Below are 13,735 nucleotides of genomic sequence, written 5' to 3'. Positions count from 1 at the left end.
TATATATATATATATATATATATATATATATATATATATATATATATATATATATCAATAAAACTCCACGGTTGTTAATAAGCACTCAAAAACTTACTTAAAGATTAGAGGGTTTCTCATAAAACCTAACCTAGTCCTCCTTGTATTTGTAATCAAAACAACTTGCAGTCGAAAAACATAATTAAACTAAATAAATAAAAAAATCTTGCAACATTAGTTTGTCATAGCTTCAACAACTTGTATGCTCATTTCATATTAACTACAAATGTTAGTTTCTGTCTTCTGATCATAATTCCACATTCCGATACAAGTATGGGATTTTCTAGCTAACTGTACGTACAATTGTCCATAACCTACGATATGGAACCAAATAAATTCGGTAATTGATATATATGAGCAATGAAAGCCCTGAGTCTAAAAAAAAAAAAATCCCCGAGTCTTTTGCACTGACAAATGTCGTTACTGTAAAAATCTAATGTGCTAGCTGTTTCAATGTTTGGTCCGTTGTATACGCCGAAGAAAATGTAATCCACATGACTATTTGTTGATACTATTAGTATTTTACTACTATTCTTGTTTTGATTCCGTTTTATTGTTTCTGACGACAGTTGTTGTTATTCATAAAGTACCCTTGTTACTTCATGTCGATCTCTACGTGCATAGAGGAAAACGAAATGCTTTATTAATTTAAGGAACAGTTTTGATGCAAAAAAAAATGCAAAAATAAGGGTAACATTTCTGATAACGTAATCTATATTAAATCCAAAATATTAATATTAAATATACTGTCTGTAACTGATATATAATTGTGACCACCAGAGCAAATTACTAATAACGTTACGTAACTAACCTAAGGTAAAGTTTGAGCTAATTTTCAATGATTTGGTCAAACATTAGAAAGTTTATAAACGGATTAGATGGAAAATCATGTGGACGTACACATTGATAATTCACCACTTACAAACCATGTCTTAAATCCCAATTATTGCAATCTAATTATAACAATTTCTTCTTTTTGTCAACTCGATCTACAAGGATAATGCGCCGTACGTAGTTTCACTTCACATATATATCATATTTTTTTTATAGCATCATTACCAAAAATATGGAGTTGGACTTTGGAGACTCGATCTCTTAATTCTTATAAGAAGACAAGTTATTATATTTTTGGTAAGCCACAAGAATATTAGATACATCCCACGTGCAGGTTTACAAAGAAGAAAATAACATGCAATTTCACTATCTTAATAGACAAATCCTAGATTGGACGACGACGACGACAAGAATATACCACAATTTTAAGAGCGTCTGAAATCCGATAAATTCTAATAACAAAATCTTATATAATCATAGTACAGTTAGCTTTTGAATATCAAACATATATATCCACTACAATGCTTTATGTTTTGGGTTTTTTTTGTTTTGTTTTTTTTTTTCTTCTTTTTTTACATCAATATTTTGGGTATAGTTTGATTCGTCTTCATACCAAATTTGGAACAAAATTCAACTAATTGTAAGTTGTAACTTATATTTTAGGTTTGCAGGTGAGCTTTTTTTTAATATTAAAATCTAGTCGTACGGTACTTAGTAACAGAAACGAAAAATATATCCACTACCAAAAAATTGTGGTTCAACGGATTAATTTTGGTCCCTGTTTCTATTATTGTCATCTTGATTTGGCTCAAAGCTTTATTAAATGAGAATGAATACATTGACATTGATCGATACAGTACTGATATTACCAAACATATATTAACAACACGAAATATATCCGCAGATGACAAGTTTGTTTACTTATTTGAGTTTATTTAGAATTTGCATTAAAGAAAGCTTATGGCTTACTTATATAGGTTGGGTTCTTTTTTTTTTTTGGCAAAAGGTTGGGGTTCTTTAAATAATGCTTTTAGACTATCCTCGTTAATGTGATCCTTAGTTGTTTTTTAAGGCAATTTTTAATAATAAAACGGAAGAAGAAACTTTGTTAAGAGAAAAGGAAAATTTTGTTGATTATTGATAAACCAATTTAAGGTGTTTCTTACTATTTAAATAATAAATACTAACTTAAAATATTTAAAATTATTTTATAAAACATAGAAACATATTTAAATAATAAAAACATAAAATAAAATACAACATTTAAAATTAAAACACAAAACATTAAAAAATAAAACCATAACACACAACATGAAATAAAACATAGAAACATATTTAATTAAACATGAAACATATTTAATCTCCAAATTTAGTCCATAAATGTTCAACTAAATCATGCTTCAATTGGTCATGCACTTCTCTATCACGAATTATTATTTGACCATGCAGCACATTGCTGATATTTGAAGCCATATCGATAGAATATGAAAGATCCACATCATCTCCTTGTGGGAAATCAGAAACGTTAGCTTGAGTGTATTCATCTCGTTCATTTTCAACAATCATATTGTGGAGTATGATACAAGCCCTCATAATCAATCCGACTTTATCTTTATCCCATAAAAGATATGGATTTTTAATTACGGTGAATCTAGCTTGTAGGACACCGAAGGCACGCTCAACATCTTTTCGGACACCTTCTTGGCGTTCAACAAATAAAGATGCTTTCGGACTCTGTGGTAGTGGTATGGATTGAATAAAAGTTGCCCAGTTCGGATAAATACCGTCTGTCAGATAGTAAGTCAAATTGTACTCTCTGCCGTTAACGTAGTAGGTAACTTGTGGAGCTTGACCATAAAGTATTTTATCAAAAACGAGAGATCGATCAAGAACATTAAGATCGTTAAAAGTACCTGGAGATCCAAAAAAGGCGTGCCATATCCAGAGATCATATGACGCGACCGCCTCTAAAACAATTGTTGGTTTTCCGGATCCTCGTGCATACATGCCTTTCCAAGCTGTGGGGTAATTCTTCCAAACTCAATGCATACAATCGATGCTTCCAACCATCCCGGGAAATCCACGTTCTTCTGCAACATAGAGTAATCTTTGAAGATCTTCTGGTATGGGTCTTCTTAGGTATTCGTCGCCAAAGAAATTGATAACTCCAGTGACAAAATGTTGCAAACATAAACGAGCAGTAGTTTCACCAAGTCGGACATCTTCGTCCACCGTATCACACCCGCCACCATATGCCAGTAGCCTAATTGCTGCAGTACATTTTTGGATCGGGGATAGGCCAAGTCTTCCGGTGGCATCTTTTCTTTGTCGGAAGTAAGGATCTTCTGCAGTAAGACGGTCGACAATACGCAAGAATAATGGCATGTTCATTCTAAAACGTCGTCGGAATATATGGGGAGGGTATGTCGGAGATTCACTGAAATAATCATTCCACAAACGGTTGTGGCCTTCTTCCCGATTTCTTTCAATGAAATCACGTTTTTTTTTTCTCATACGCTTCTCCATTAAGATCATGGTTATCAAACATTTCAGCAAAATGGGACTCAAAATTTGGATCATCATCCCTTGCAAAATTAAAATGGGAATGAGAAGAAGAACCCATTGAAAATAAATATAGGAAAAGAAAAAATATATTTGATGTCAAGAGAAGAGAATTTTGAGAAGAGAATTTTGAATGACTTGAAGAGATGTGGTATATGGTGAATGAGTTTAAGAAATGTGCTATATACAGAAGAGAATGTGTATCTTGTGATTCTTTTGTTAAATTTCCCGTGAGACTTTGTTGTGTTTATATATGTTGTATTTTTGTGTTACTTATTTGTTTTCATATATCTTGTGATCCTTGTTGTATATCTTGTGATCTTTGTTGTATTCTTGTGGAGGAAAAAACCAAACTCATGTGATATGTGAACATGTGAACACAAATAGTTCTTGAACAAAAGCGGATCACATAGTCAGAAAAAAATCATTATAGCCGATGCAACCTTGCTATAGTTTCATAGTGATATAGTTTCATATGTGAACATGTGAACACAAATAGTTCTTGAACAAAAAATCATTATAGCCGATGCAATCTGTTCTTCGTCCTCAACTCAGCAACAAGCTTCTCTAGCTTGTTGATCTTGTGATTCGGTTTCATAGTGAGTAAGAGTATCTACCTTTGATGCAACCTTGCTATAGTTTGTTTCAGAAGCTCTCATCTCCTCCATCACCGCAACCTTGCTATAGTTCCTGAACCTGATAACCATTACAATTAACAAGTTAACAAAAGCATCAGACAATTAACAAGTTAACAAAAGCATCAGAATTTTTAAAAGAAAGAAGTACACAAAAGTAGATAAACACATCAACTTATAAGTAGACATTACATAAATCTGAGTAGTACTCTGTAGAACAATACATAACATGACCGGAAATAAAGGGTTCAAACAGGACTCAACAGACTCAAAAGACAATGACCTAAAAGTAGAACAATACATAACATGACCGGAAATAAAGGACAGCTTCTCAATGTTTATGTCCTAAAACTAATCATCCACTAAGTCAAGCATCTTCTCTTTTATAGCTTCTTCTTTCTGAGTAAGAGGTCCCTTTTTGGCCAGCAAACTGTCAAGAATTTGCATTTTTGACAATCTCTCTTTCAGACGCAAGTCTTCCTTTTTAATTTCCCACATGCTTTGGCACTCCTTCAAAGCCTTCCCTTCCTTCGCTTCTGCATGTGTCTTCCTCTGTTTGGCCTTACTAGCGTCTCTACCAGAAAGTCTTTTGTTGGTTGGCTCATCTATGTTACCACAGGTCTGAGAAGCTGAAGATTGTGCAGGATCATCAAAGAGTCTTCTCTTGTTGCTCACTTCAGGGGCTTTACCATTAAGTAACTCACACCATTTCTGGTCATAGTGTAACTCTAACCAACAATGCTCAAGAATGAATTTTTTCTGGTAAATGTTGTAGTACATCTCATAAGATAGCTTCATTATATCATCCTCATTCTGCCCACTAGCTTTAGCCCTCACAGCAGCAGCATATGTTACACAAAACTTGCCGACCATATCACCAATCTTAGCCCATCTTTGTTTACACTGAATTGGCCATATCTTCTCATTGTCATCAGAAAGTGTACTTTCTGAAAAATAATCAGCAACCCTTTTCCAGAAGGTTCCACCCTTCTGATCATTACCTACCACAACATCCTTGCTCTTGTTTAACCAGCCGCTTATGAGAATCCGGTCATCAGAAGGTGTCCATTTCTTTCTTCCCCTACGACTTGCAGGTGTGTCTTCACTTTCGGAAGGCGCGGAACTGACTTGGGAACTAAAGAGAGGAACTTGGGACGACAGAAATGGTATAGTTGGATAGAGGGAATCAAAAGAAATGGTTTGAGGATAGCCACCCCCCTGCTGACTATTCATAAGTCCCATAAAATTTGTGGACTGATTTAGACCATGGTCAGACTCCATAATAGTAAATGGAATTTGGAGAGATATAGAAAGAAAAGAAGAAGGGTTTTTGGTTAGAAGATATGGTGAAGTATTTTGGCCAGTTTATAAGGTGAAATATTTTGGCCAGTTTTAAACTTTAACTGAAGTTACATTTAATTTTCAACACCAAACACACAATGAATACACAACCTAGTCACATCCATTAATGAGAGAACAACCACCAATTAAGAATAATGACAACCTAGTCACAAAGAAGTACACCATAGGAGCCCAAATAAATAGTCATACTATAACTCACTACCTCAAAATAGATACTACCAAACAAACAAAGCAATCAATTTGTTTATATCCGAACAACTACATTTATCACACACCAATTCTGAATCAATATTACTCTTTACCTATCTACCCAATTTAACATTCAAAACATAAGCAGTTATGAGTAGATTTATCTCTTTGGGTTGGTTGAATGGTTGGTTCGTTTTCTCCTTAATTGTGACTTGCTTGAACTCAACTAAAAGAAACAAGTCGGGTGTTAGTAATGAAACTAACACCAAATACACAATGAATGAATACAAGTACATGAGTCTTAATACCAACTGTGTAAAGACATCCATTAAAGACACAACAACCAACAACCAATTACTGAGAGAGAAGATAAGTACCAATTCAATCTGAGACACAAGCAAGACACAATTCAATCCGAGACACAAGCAAAACACACTTCAATCCGAAACACAAGCAAGATTTACTGAGAAATGAAAGGACTCTATATTTACCTCTTATGTGTTGTTCCTTGTTCTTTTACAAACTATAACTCAGTATGAAAGAACAATTTCAGAATCAAACCAAATAAAACAAGGCTCTAAAAACAAAGTCATATACATATCCCAAACTCAGAAACTATAACTCATAAAGCACTCTGACTATTCCAGAGATCAACTCATAAGACTCATAAAACAAACACAAAATCTCAGAATCAACCAACCATCTCACCAATCCAGAGTTCAACACTCTGACTAATAGATCGATCGATCTACACTGGAATCTCCTTGCGTCTGCTTCAGCGGAAACTCAACACCAAATCGACGGCGAAACCATTGAGAATCAGATGTGGAAATCAATTGGAAGAGAAGGAAACAAATCGCCATTTCTGTCGCAGAGAGAGAGAGGGATAGAAGAGAGAGATAGAAGAGAGAACTCGCAAATGAAAGAAAAAGGCCAAAAAAAATTTACCCCATCAATTGATTTTACCCCTAAAACCAATGATATTGCGCCACCTGTCATCGAAGAAACGTTTCTTGTGGTCCTAATATTAGAAACGTTTCCTTCTTTTCTTTCCTTCTCTTTCATTTTTAATTAATTTCTGTAACTAAGAAATTACCTTAGAAACAACTAAGGATCACCAATGAGGACAGTCTTATAGTTTGCATGCAAACATTAACATAAAACAAAACAAAAAAAAGGCCTAATAAAAGCACTTGCAACGGTTAATGCTTTTGATCTGCTTGTAATGGCTATGTTTGATATGGCTTAATAATAAAGNAAAAAAAAAAAAAAAAAAAAAAAAAAAAAAAAAAAAAAAAAAAAAAAAAAAAAAAGCACTTGCAACGGTTTTGTTAGATACTGGGAGGCCCCTGTGACCCTGTCTCTAGATAGTCTTTACTTCTTGTGATGATAATGACAGTAGCATAAATAAAGCTTACCGAAACACAAATCATTGTCTAACATTTTGCTAAAATTGACCTAGTCAAGTAATTTAGTTTTGGGCTGTCAGAATCTGTCAACTTCATTCTGTCGTGTAAAATACTTTCAAGTTCTCAACAATCAACACACAACAAGATATTGGTACACAAGAGTATGAGATAAAAGATGTTTAAAACTACAAAAAAAACCACATAACAGTTTCACAATTTTTGCAAATTACTGATCAAACTAAAATAATATCTTAAACAGACCAAACAATTTAGTACTAGTAGAATTAACATTAACAACAACAAAAAATCCAAAAAAAAAAAGAAGAAATGAAAAGACATAAACAAATTATAAATAGTCTTAAACCCACAATAAAAGACTAAGCAAACAGAGTAAAAAAGAAGTATCTTATTTTTTAACCTTCTTACATCTTCTAAGTCCCTTTTACTGGCAATTTCTTATAAACTGGGAGCCTTCATGTCCTTCTTTCACAATTTTCTCCTAACTCGGTTTACCTTTTTCAATTTGATTATTGAACTTCAAGGTCTGGATCTCTTGTTACTGCAGCTTGGGCATTTGTAATGCTTGATGTTTTCTGCTTTTGCAGGTGTTATCTTCACACATTTCCCATGGAACCATTTCTCACATGCATCGCAGCAAATCCAGAACTCATCTGTACCGTAGCTGTCTCCACAAGCGCCACAAACAGCACCTTGTTCATCGTCTTCTTCCTCGTCTTCACTTTCATCGTCATCTTTTGGTGGTGGCGATGGCATCTTTGCAACCTTTGTGACAGATTCCGTTTGGCGAGACTGCGTAAGAGGAATTACAAAGAGATAAGAATTTAGAAGAGAGACACAGATACATATATTTCATAAACAAAATTGAGAAACAGAAGAGATACCTTGACGCCACTAGATTTGCTTTTGCTATTGTTGTTGTTACCAGATAGTTCCTTGGACTGCTTTGCATTGCCGGTCACAACTTCGAAGATGGTTGGCAGCTCGTTAATCATCTGGAACAGCCTCTTCCTGAAAAAGAATCGGTTCATTGCATAAGCTGAAAGGCAAGTAATAACCAAACTGCTCTAACAAACTTAATTCCAATAGAACCACACATACAGAGACTTTGATTCATGATCAAACCCCAAGAAAAATCCATAATCCCCAACTCATTCAGCTCAAACTTCCGTTTCAATATAAAAATTCAGAATCCCCAACTCATTCTGCTTAAACTTCCTTTAACTTAATTTATTAGCTAACTGATTCAATGAGTGTTGCAAAGCTACAATTCAGTGCAAACTGCCTAGGCCAAATAACAGTGATCCTGCACTAGACTAACACAGGAAATACTAATCAGAATTTGAGGCACAAATCACATCTCTTGACCTGAATCCAATATATATCTCAATAACATTGATCCAGTTTGGGGTGATTCATAACACTTGTCCCTTCAATTCTGTCTCATGAAGCAAAATGCAGAAACGGAAAACCACTTGCAATAAGATTTTAACAGAACCCAACCCATAGAACAAGATCAATTGAGTTAAAAACAAAGCGAGACAGAGAGATTGTTATTAACACGCACCAAGAGACTAAACATGCAGATGCTAAATTGGTCATCATAACCTTACCACATATCCTATATTATAGTATCACAACACAGTTGAAACCCTCGAGAGACTGAGGCTGTTGAAGAAAGAATCTTACCTCTCGTTCTTACCAAATCCAAAACGTGCACCAAAGTAAAATGCAACAGAAAGAAGCCAAGAATCGCTGTGAACTGCAACCAAAGAAACCCAGTCCTTTTCTTGCATGCCATCTCTAGCGAAATTGATGCCTAAAGCTGGTTCAGGAAGCTCAGGAGGAACTTCCTCGACGGGGAGATTAACCTCCCATGTCTCATTAGGAAGCCCATAGAGACACAAGTTCTCCTTCTCTGCATAAACAAGAATGAACAAACTTTAAGAGGAACCACACAACTCAAATCTTTAATGCTAATAATATGTGGAAGATCAATGAAAGGATATAATAATCAATTTTGAAGCTAACCCAATAGAGAGATTTAAACACAATTTGAAGCTAACCCAATAGAGAGATTTAAACACAATTTGAAGCTAAGCAAGACTAATAATATATATAACACTGGTGAAGAAATAACTCACCAGGATCACACGTTTGGTAAAACTTCACCATATCTGCATACAAAAACACAAAACCCAGAATCGTCAAATCTCACGAAAATAACAAAAAACCCCATAAAAACAGGATTTTTATTTATAAAACAGAATCGGACAAAGAAGAAGATAGAACGGAGTGAGAGAGAGAGAGAGAGAGAGAGAGAGAGAGAGAGAGAGAGAGAGAGAGAGAGAGAGAAAACACACCGTTAGTGAGGGCTTTAATAAGACCAGCTCGTCGACCTCTGAAGTCGCTAAAGACCTCTTCAACAGTACGAGGTATAGGATGAGTGATTCCCTCCATGTTTCACAGACGATGTCGCCGGAGAATTGGATTTATTATAGCTTCAGAGTCGCCGGAGAATATGAATTTCTCCGGTCAAAATCAGAATCTGAGGACGAATGTTTTGAAAGAATCGAGAAGAAGAAGAAGAAGAAGAAAACAAAACCCAGAAGGAAAGAAATAAATTTTTTGGGTTTCGGATTTGGGGAAATTAAATTTTTGTAAATCTCTCTCTCTGAAGAAAGATTTAATTTGGGTGAAATTGAGAAAAAGAAGAAGAAACCCTAAAACGAGAAAACAAAAAACAAAAGGGACCGATCAATGACAATTTTGGGGGCTGTGAACTTAAATAAATAAAGACAACTTTGTGTATTTTATTATTTACGTGTTAATATAAAATTCATTTTATTAATTCTGGTCTACATATCCTAAATTACATATACATTATGAAACCTAAAATTGACAATAAATAATAGAAAATAATTAATGTAATATTTAATTCTTTCTTATATTTACTTAAATTTATTTATAATTAATAAATTTAGAATCTGATTCAATTTGAGTATAATTCATCTATTTAGAAGCTAATTTAATTAGATTAGCATTAACTAGTTTAATAGACTTGGCATAATTTTTATAAGTTTATTTATTTGTATTTTAATTTATTAATTTTAGTTAATTTTGATTATTTTTATTTATTTTGTTTTATATAATTTTTTTTATTTTCTTAACTTATATATATTTTTGATATTATAGTATTATTCTTTTGTCGTTACTGAATCGTAACATTTGATCGCTAATTATTACGACTCAAAAATATGATCTAGTGTCACGCAAACAAATATATCTTAAAGAATATTTTTTTGTCATTAACTTTATAATAAAAGCTGATCACGAGAATTATCAACAAAAATAAAAGTGATCACGAGAAACATTGTTTGCGTATATATCTTAAAGACTCGATCACAAGAAACATTGTTTGCGTATATATCTTAAAAATTCGATCACGAGAAACATTATTTGCGTATATATCTTAAAGATTCGATCACGAGAAACATTGTTTGCGTATATATCTTAAAGATTTATAAAACTTATATATAAATATATTTATATTAGGTTTAAGATTTTTTTAAAAAAAATTTTGAATCTAAACTAATAAAAAGTAGGCAGAGGAATCGAAGTTAATCGATAATTTGGTTCTTTTCCAATTTGTTTTAAATTTTCCTTTCTAATAAAATTTAAACAAAAGAAAAAAAAAAAAGAAAAAAAAAGTTCAAGGCTGAACAGGCAAGCAATCTAAACCGAAACAGACCAGATATTTCAATTCAGGCCCATTTTTGAATTGTTATAGAGATAGCATGTCTAGCCCATTAAAGAGTAATGGACTTTTTGTGGCAGCAACCTAGTGGAATGAGATTTGAAATCTTCAAGTTTTGAATTTGAACTATCATCATCGTATTCTTTTATTTGTTTTTTCTCAATTTTCACGATTCTACAAGAAACAGATCATTCGTAAGGTTAAAATATCAAGATAAGGGAAAACGAAAACACTATAATTACATTCTAATAAAATGATGTGTGTGTTTCTCTACATGTAAGAAATGGACCAAGTGTAATTCGGACACACATCAATTTATTAATGTTTTTCGTAAAAATGTTACCAAAAATTCATGACGTTTTAATTCATATTCTTTAGCATCGGAACCAAAACCAACTTCTTAATATCTGATTGTTTCTTAGTGGGAAGAAAGTGAGATATCAGAGGTGGTTTATATTAATCGCACATGCCCATATATAGTTCAAATAAACAATATACATTTAAAAGATTAACAAAAATTGATACTGTATAAACTGACGACTATTCATGCTGGTCCTATAGCTTACCATATCACGGGAACAACCTGCTCTCACCAAATTTGTACGTCCTATGTTTATTTATTTTCCCGTCAAACCCTAACTATTCTTATTATACTCACGAAGACAAAAACTGGCTAGCGTCCTTTTATATTTCTATCTTATAATCAGTTTTGTTGAATTATTAAGAGTTAGCCGATTGAAGTTAAACTATAAAGTCGCACTATCAGGTAATTAACACTTTGGATCTAATGTAAACGACAATGCCACATGAATTTTAGTTAGTAATAAATAGACGACAGAAAGATTTCAAAATTTTTATTTATGAAATTTTAAATTGGAACGAACAAAATCAAATTCCACTAGGTTGGTAAATTTGAATCTTTTGATATGGTAATTATCATTTTTATTACATGAAAATGTGTTCAAATAAGTTTATTTCTTCTTTCTTTCGGTTCGGTTAAATACCTTTGATGCGGATTGGATACCTTTGTCATACTTCATATTCATAAATAAATAGCATGAAGAAAATAAACTTTAACATAAGAAGAAAAAAAACTTACTTAATTAACTATATATGTTGGGAATCAGTTCCATTACATAGCCTCGCAATGATCAATCGTAGTCTATAGCTATAACGAATATGTTTAGAATTATAAAACTGGGTATATAAATATAGCAAAGCAGCATTATTTAAAATCAAGGTCTAGTTAAATTACTTAAAAGGATTAATAGTATAATGATCTCTGTTTCCATCTGGTATTATTGGATTCCACATATCCCACAAAGCACTGTTTGGAATCGTCCCTGTTGGGATCATGCTCATAGCTAGCGTCGCCTGCGTTCGAGGCGTTAGCGCCGCAGCAGTAGTCGCTGCCGCAACCAATTGTAACGCGTTGGCGTTAGCATTTTGTTGTTGATTATGGTGAAACTGTTGAGCGATTTGAAAGTATTGGTGATTGATGTTACCTCCATCTGATATTTGGTAGTTAACTAGTCTTTGAAGATCGTCAACAATGGCGGCTTCATCGTCTTCTTGATTACTAGTAGAGATTATCGATGTGTTGTTGCTTGCGCCGTAAGGCATTGGACGATATATGTTTTGATTGGCTAAAGCTATGGTAACGTCAGAGTTACTGTTTGTGGTGGTTGTGGTGCTGCCGTCGCCTGAATATTCCGTGGAGAGCTTCTCGAGATTGTTGGTGTTGTTGTTAAGGTTGTTCTCGGAATGATTAGAGGACGATGAATGGTGTTGTTGTTGTCTTAAGGCTTGACGAGATGATGAGTTATGGTTATTGTGATGTCGTGTGGATAGAGAACGTGGTAAGGATGGATGATCTTCTACTCCTGGCCTTTTGTACACTCGGCATAATGATATTTCAGCCTATATAATTCATACATGAACGCCTTGTCAATATAGACTAACAATAAATATATAAAAAAATAAAAGACTATGGGATGGAAAAGTAAAATTTCTCGACAGTATATTGAAATGATTTTGAAATTGAAGAATCACAAACTTAGCATCAGCCAGAAAAGAAAAAAAGCGCATAAACTTATTGACATTTTAAGAATTAGTTTATAAACATTTCTATATCTTTAACTATGTATTATAATTTTACCAGTATAAGTTGATTTGCAATACATATATATGCATTTAGATTGGTAGACTTATGTCAAGCCTGGTGTTTTAGCTATCTAATGAGGAATCATGAATACATCTTACATATAAATTTTGTAATTTTTTATGGTTTTAATTGGTGACAACATACATTTCGAAAGAGCCCAAAAAATGTACCTATCTGTCCATTGTCATTTTCCGTAAAAATACTTGTCCGGTCTTCTCCATACATATATGTATATAAATTTGAAATTATCGTATATAGAAATCTTTATACAAAATTCATATATGCCAAATTATTATATTTTAAAATATTGAGCAACTTAAATCGAAGACATGAATGTGAGAAAGAGCAGAAACATTAATGTGATAAAGTGATAAACTGTAAGAAAACTAACTAAGACTTCAGAAATTAAGGTACATATATATATATATATATATATGAATGTCGAATGTGATACCTGTGTGTATGCAGCTATCCATTAATGTATTCTACTATAACAATGGGCCATGGCTAGTAATTTAAAGAGTTCACGCATATGGCATGAACATTTCTAGATTTAAGCGTAAACGCCGCCTGACATTTAGACCATTCACAAGTATTTTGATCTTATCGAATCAAATTCCAAAATAAAAGATTTTTTTAATAAAAGAAAGAGAAAATAACTACAATCAAATTCAAAAAGAAAGAAATTCAAACAGTTTAGGGATTGATTTCAATTTTGAAGGCCTCACCACACCTAGCTAGGGTTATAATTATATTTATGTACGTG

At 33.1% G+C, this 13,735-nt stretch overlaps 3 protein-coding genes and 1 long non-coding RNA gene across 6 annotated transcripts in view; all 4 read right to left on the bottom strand.

Moving 5' to 3' along the window:
- On the bottom strand, window positions 2,230–3,258 carry LOC104793841. The gene is made up of 2 exons (XM_010520263.1): window positions 2,925–3,258; window positions 2,230–2,786 (listed from the first exon to the last, which is right to left on the bottom strand). The coding sequence occupies exons 1-2, from the start codon at window positions 3,256–3,258 to the stop codon at window positions 2,230–2,232; spliced, it is 891 nt and encodes a 296-aa protein (XP_010518565.1).
- On the bottom strand, window positions 3,846–6,498 carry LOC104790029. 2 transcript variants are annotated; one of them, XR_768606.1, is made up of 2 exons: window positions 6,322–6,498; window positions 3,846–4,131 (listed from the first exon to the last, which is right to left on the bottom strand). It is a non-coding gene; the product is annotated as an uncharacterized LOC104790029 (long non-coding RNA). The 2 variants fall into 2 exon arrangements; XR_768607.1 differs by having other exon boundaries at window positions 6,330–6,498.
- Window positions 7,226–9,832, bottom strand: LOC104790028 (PHD finger protein ALFIN-LIKE 6). Its single transcript, XM_010515716.2, has 5 exons — window positions 9,412–9,832; window positions 9,193–9,225; window positions 8,738–8,966; window positions 7,933–8,059; window positions 7,226–7,840 (listed from the first exon to the last, which is right to left on the bottom strand). The coding sequence occupies exons 1-5, from the start codon at window positions 9,506–9,508 to the stop codon at window positions 7,568–7,570; spliced, it is 759 nt and encodes a 252-aa protein (XP_010514018.1). The 5' UTR covers window positions 9,509–9,832; the 3' UTR covers window positions 7,226–7,567.
- The window catches only part of LOC104790027 (NAC domain-containing protein 35), a 4,627-nt gene continuing 2,907 nt past the window's right edge, over window positions 12,016–13,735 (bottom strand). Inside the window, exons 3-4 of one of the 2 annotated variants that reach the window (XM_010515715.2) lie at window positions 12,311–12,725; window positions 12,016–12,214 (exon numbers count right to left, since the gene is read on the bottom strand). In XM_010515715.2, coding sequence (XP_010514017.1) covers window positions 12,057–12,214; window positions 12,311–12,725 — 573 coding nt within the window. In that variant the 3' untranslated portion in view covers window positions 12,016–12,056. Of the gene's footprint in view, window positions 12,726–13,735 lie in introns of both variants that reach the window. The other variant, XM_010515714.2, reaches the window with a different exon arrangement.

This window comes from Camelina sativa, chromosome 6 (assembly GCF_000633955.1).
Source record: "Camelina sativa cultivar DH55 chromosome 6, Cs, whole genome shotgun sequence".
NCBI classification, from domain to species: Eukaryota; Viridiplantae; Streptophyta; class Magnoliopsida; order Brassicales; family Brassicaceae; genus Camelina; species Camelina sativa.
The sequence above is the reverse complement of the archived record's forward strand: the minus strand, read 5'-3'. Positions and strand labels throughout refer to the sequence as shown.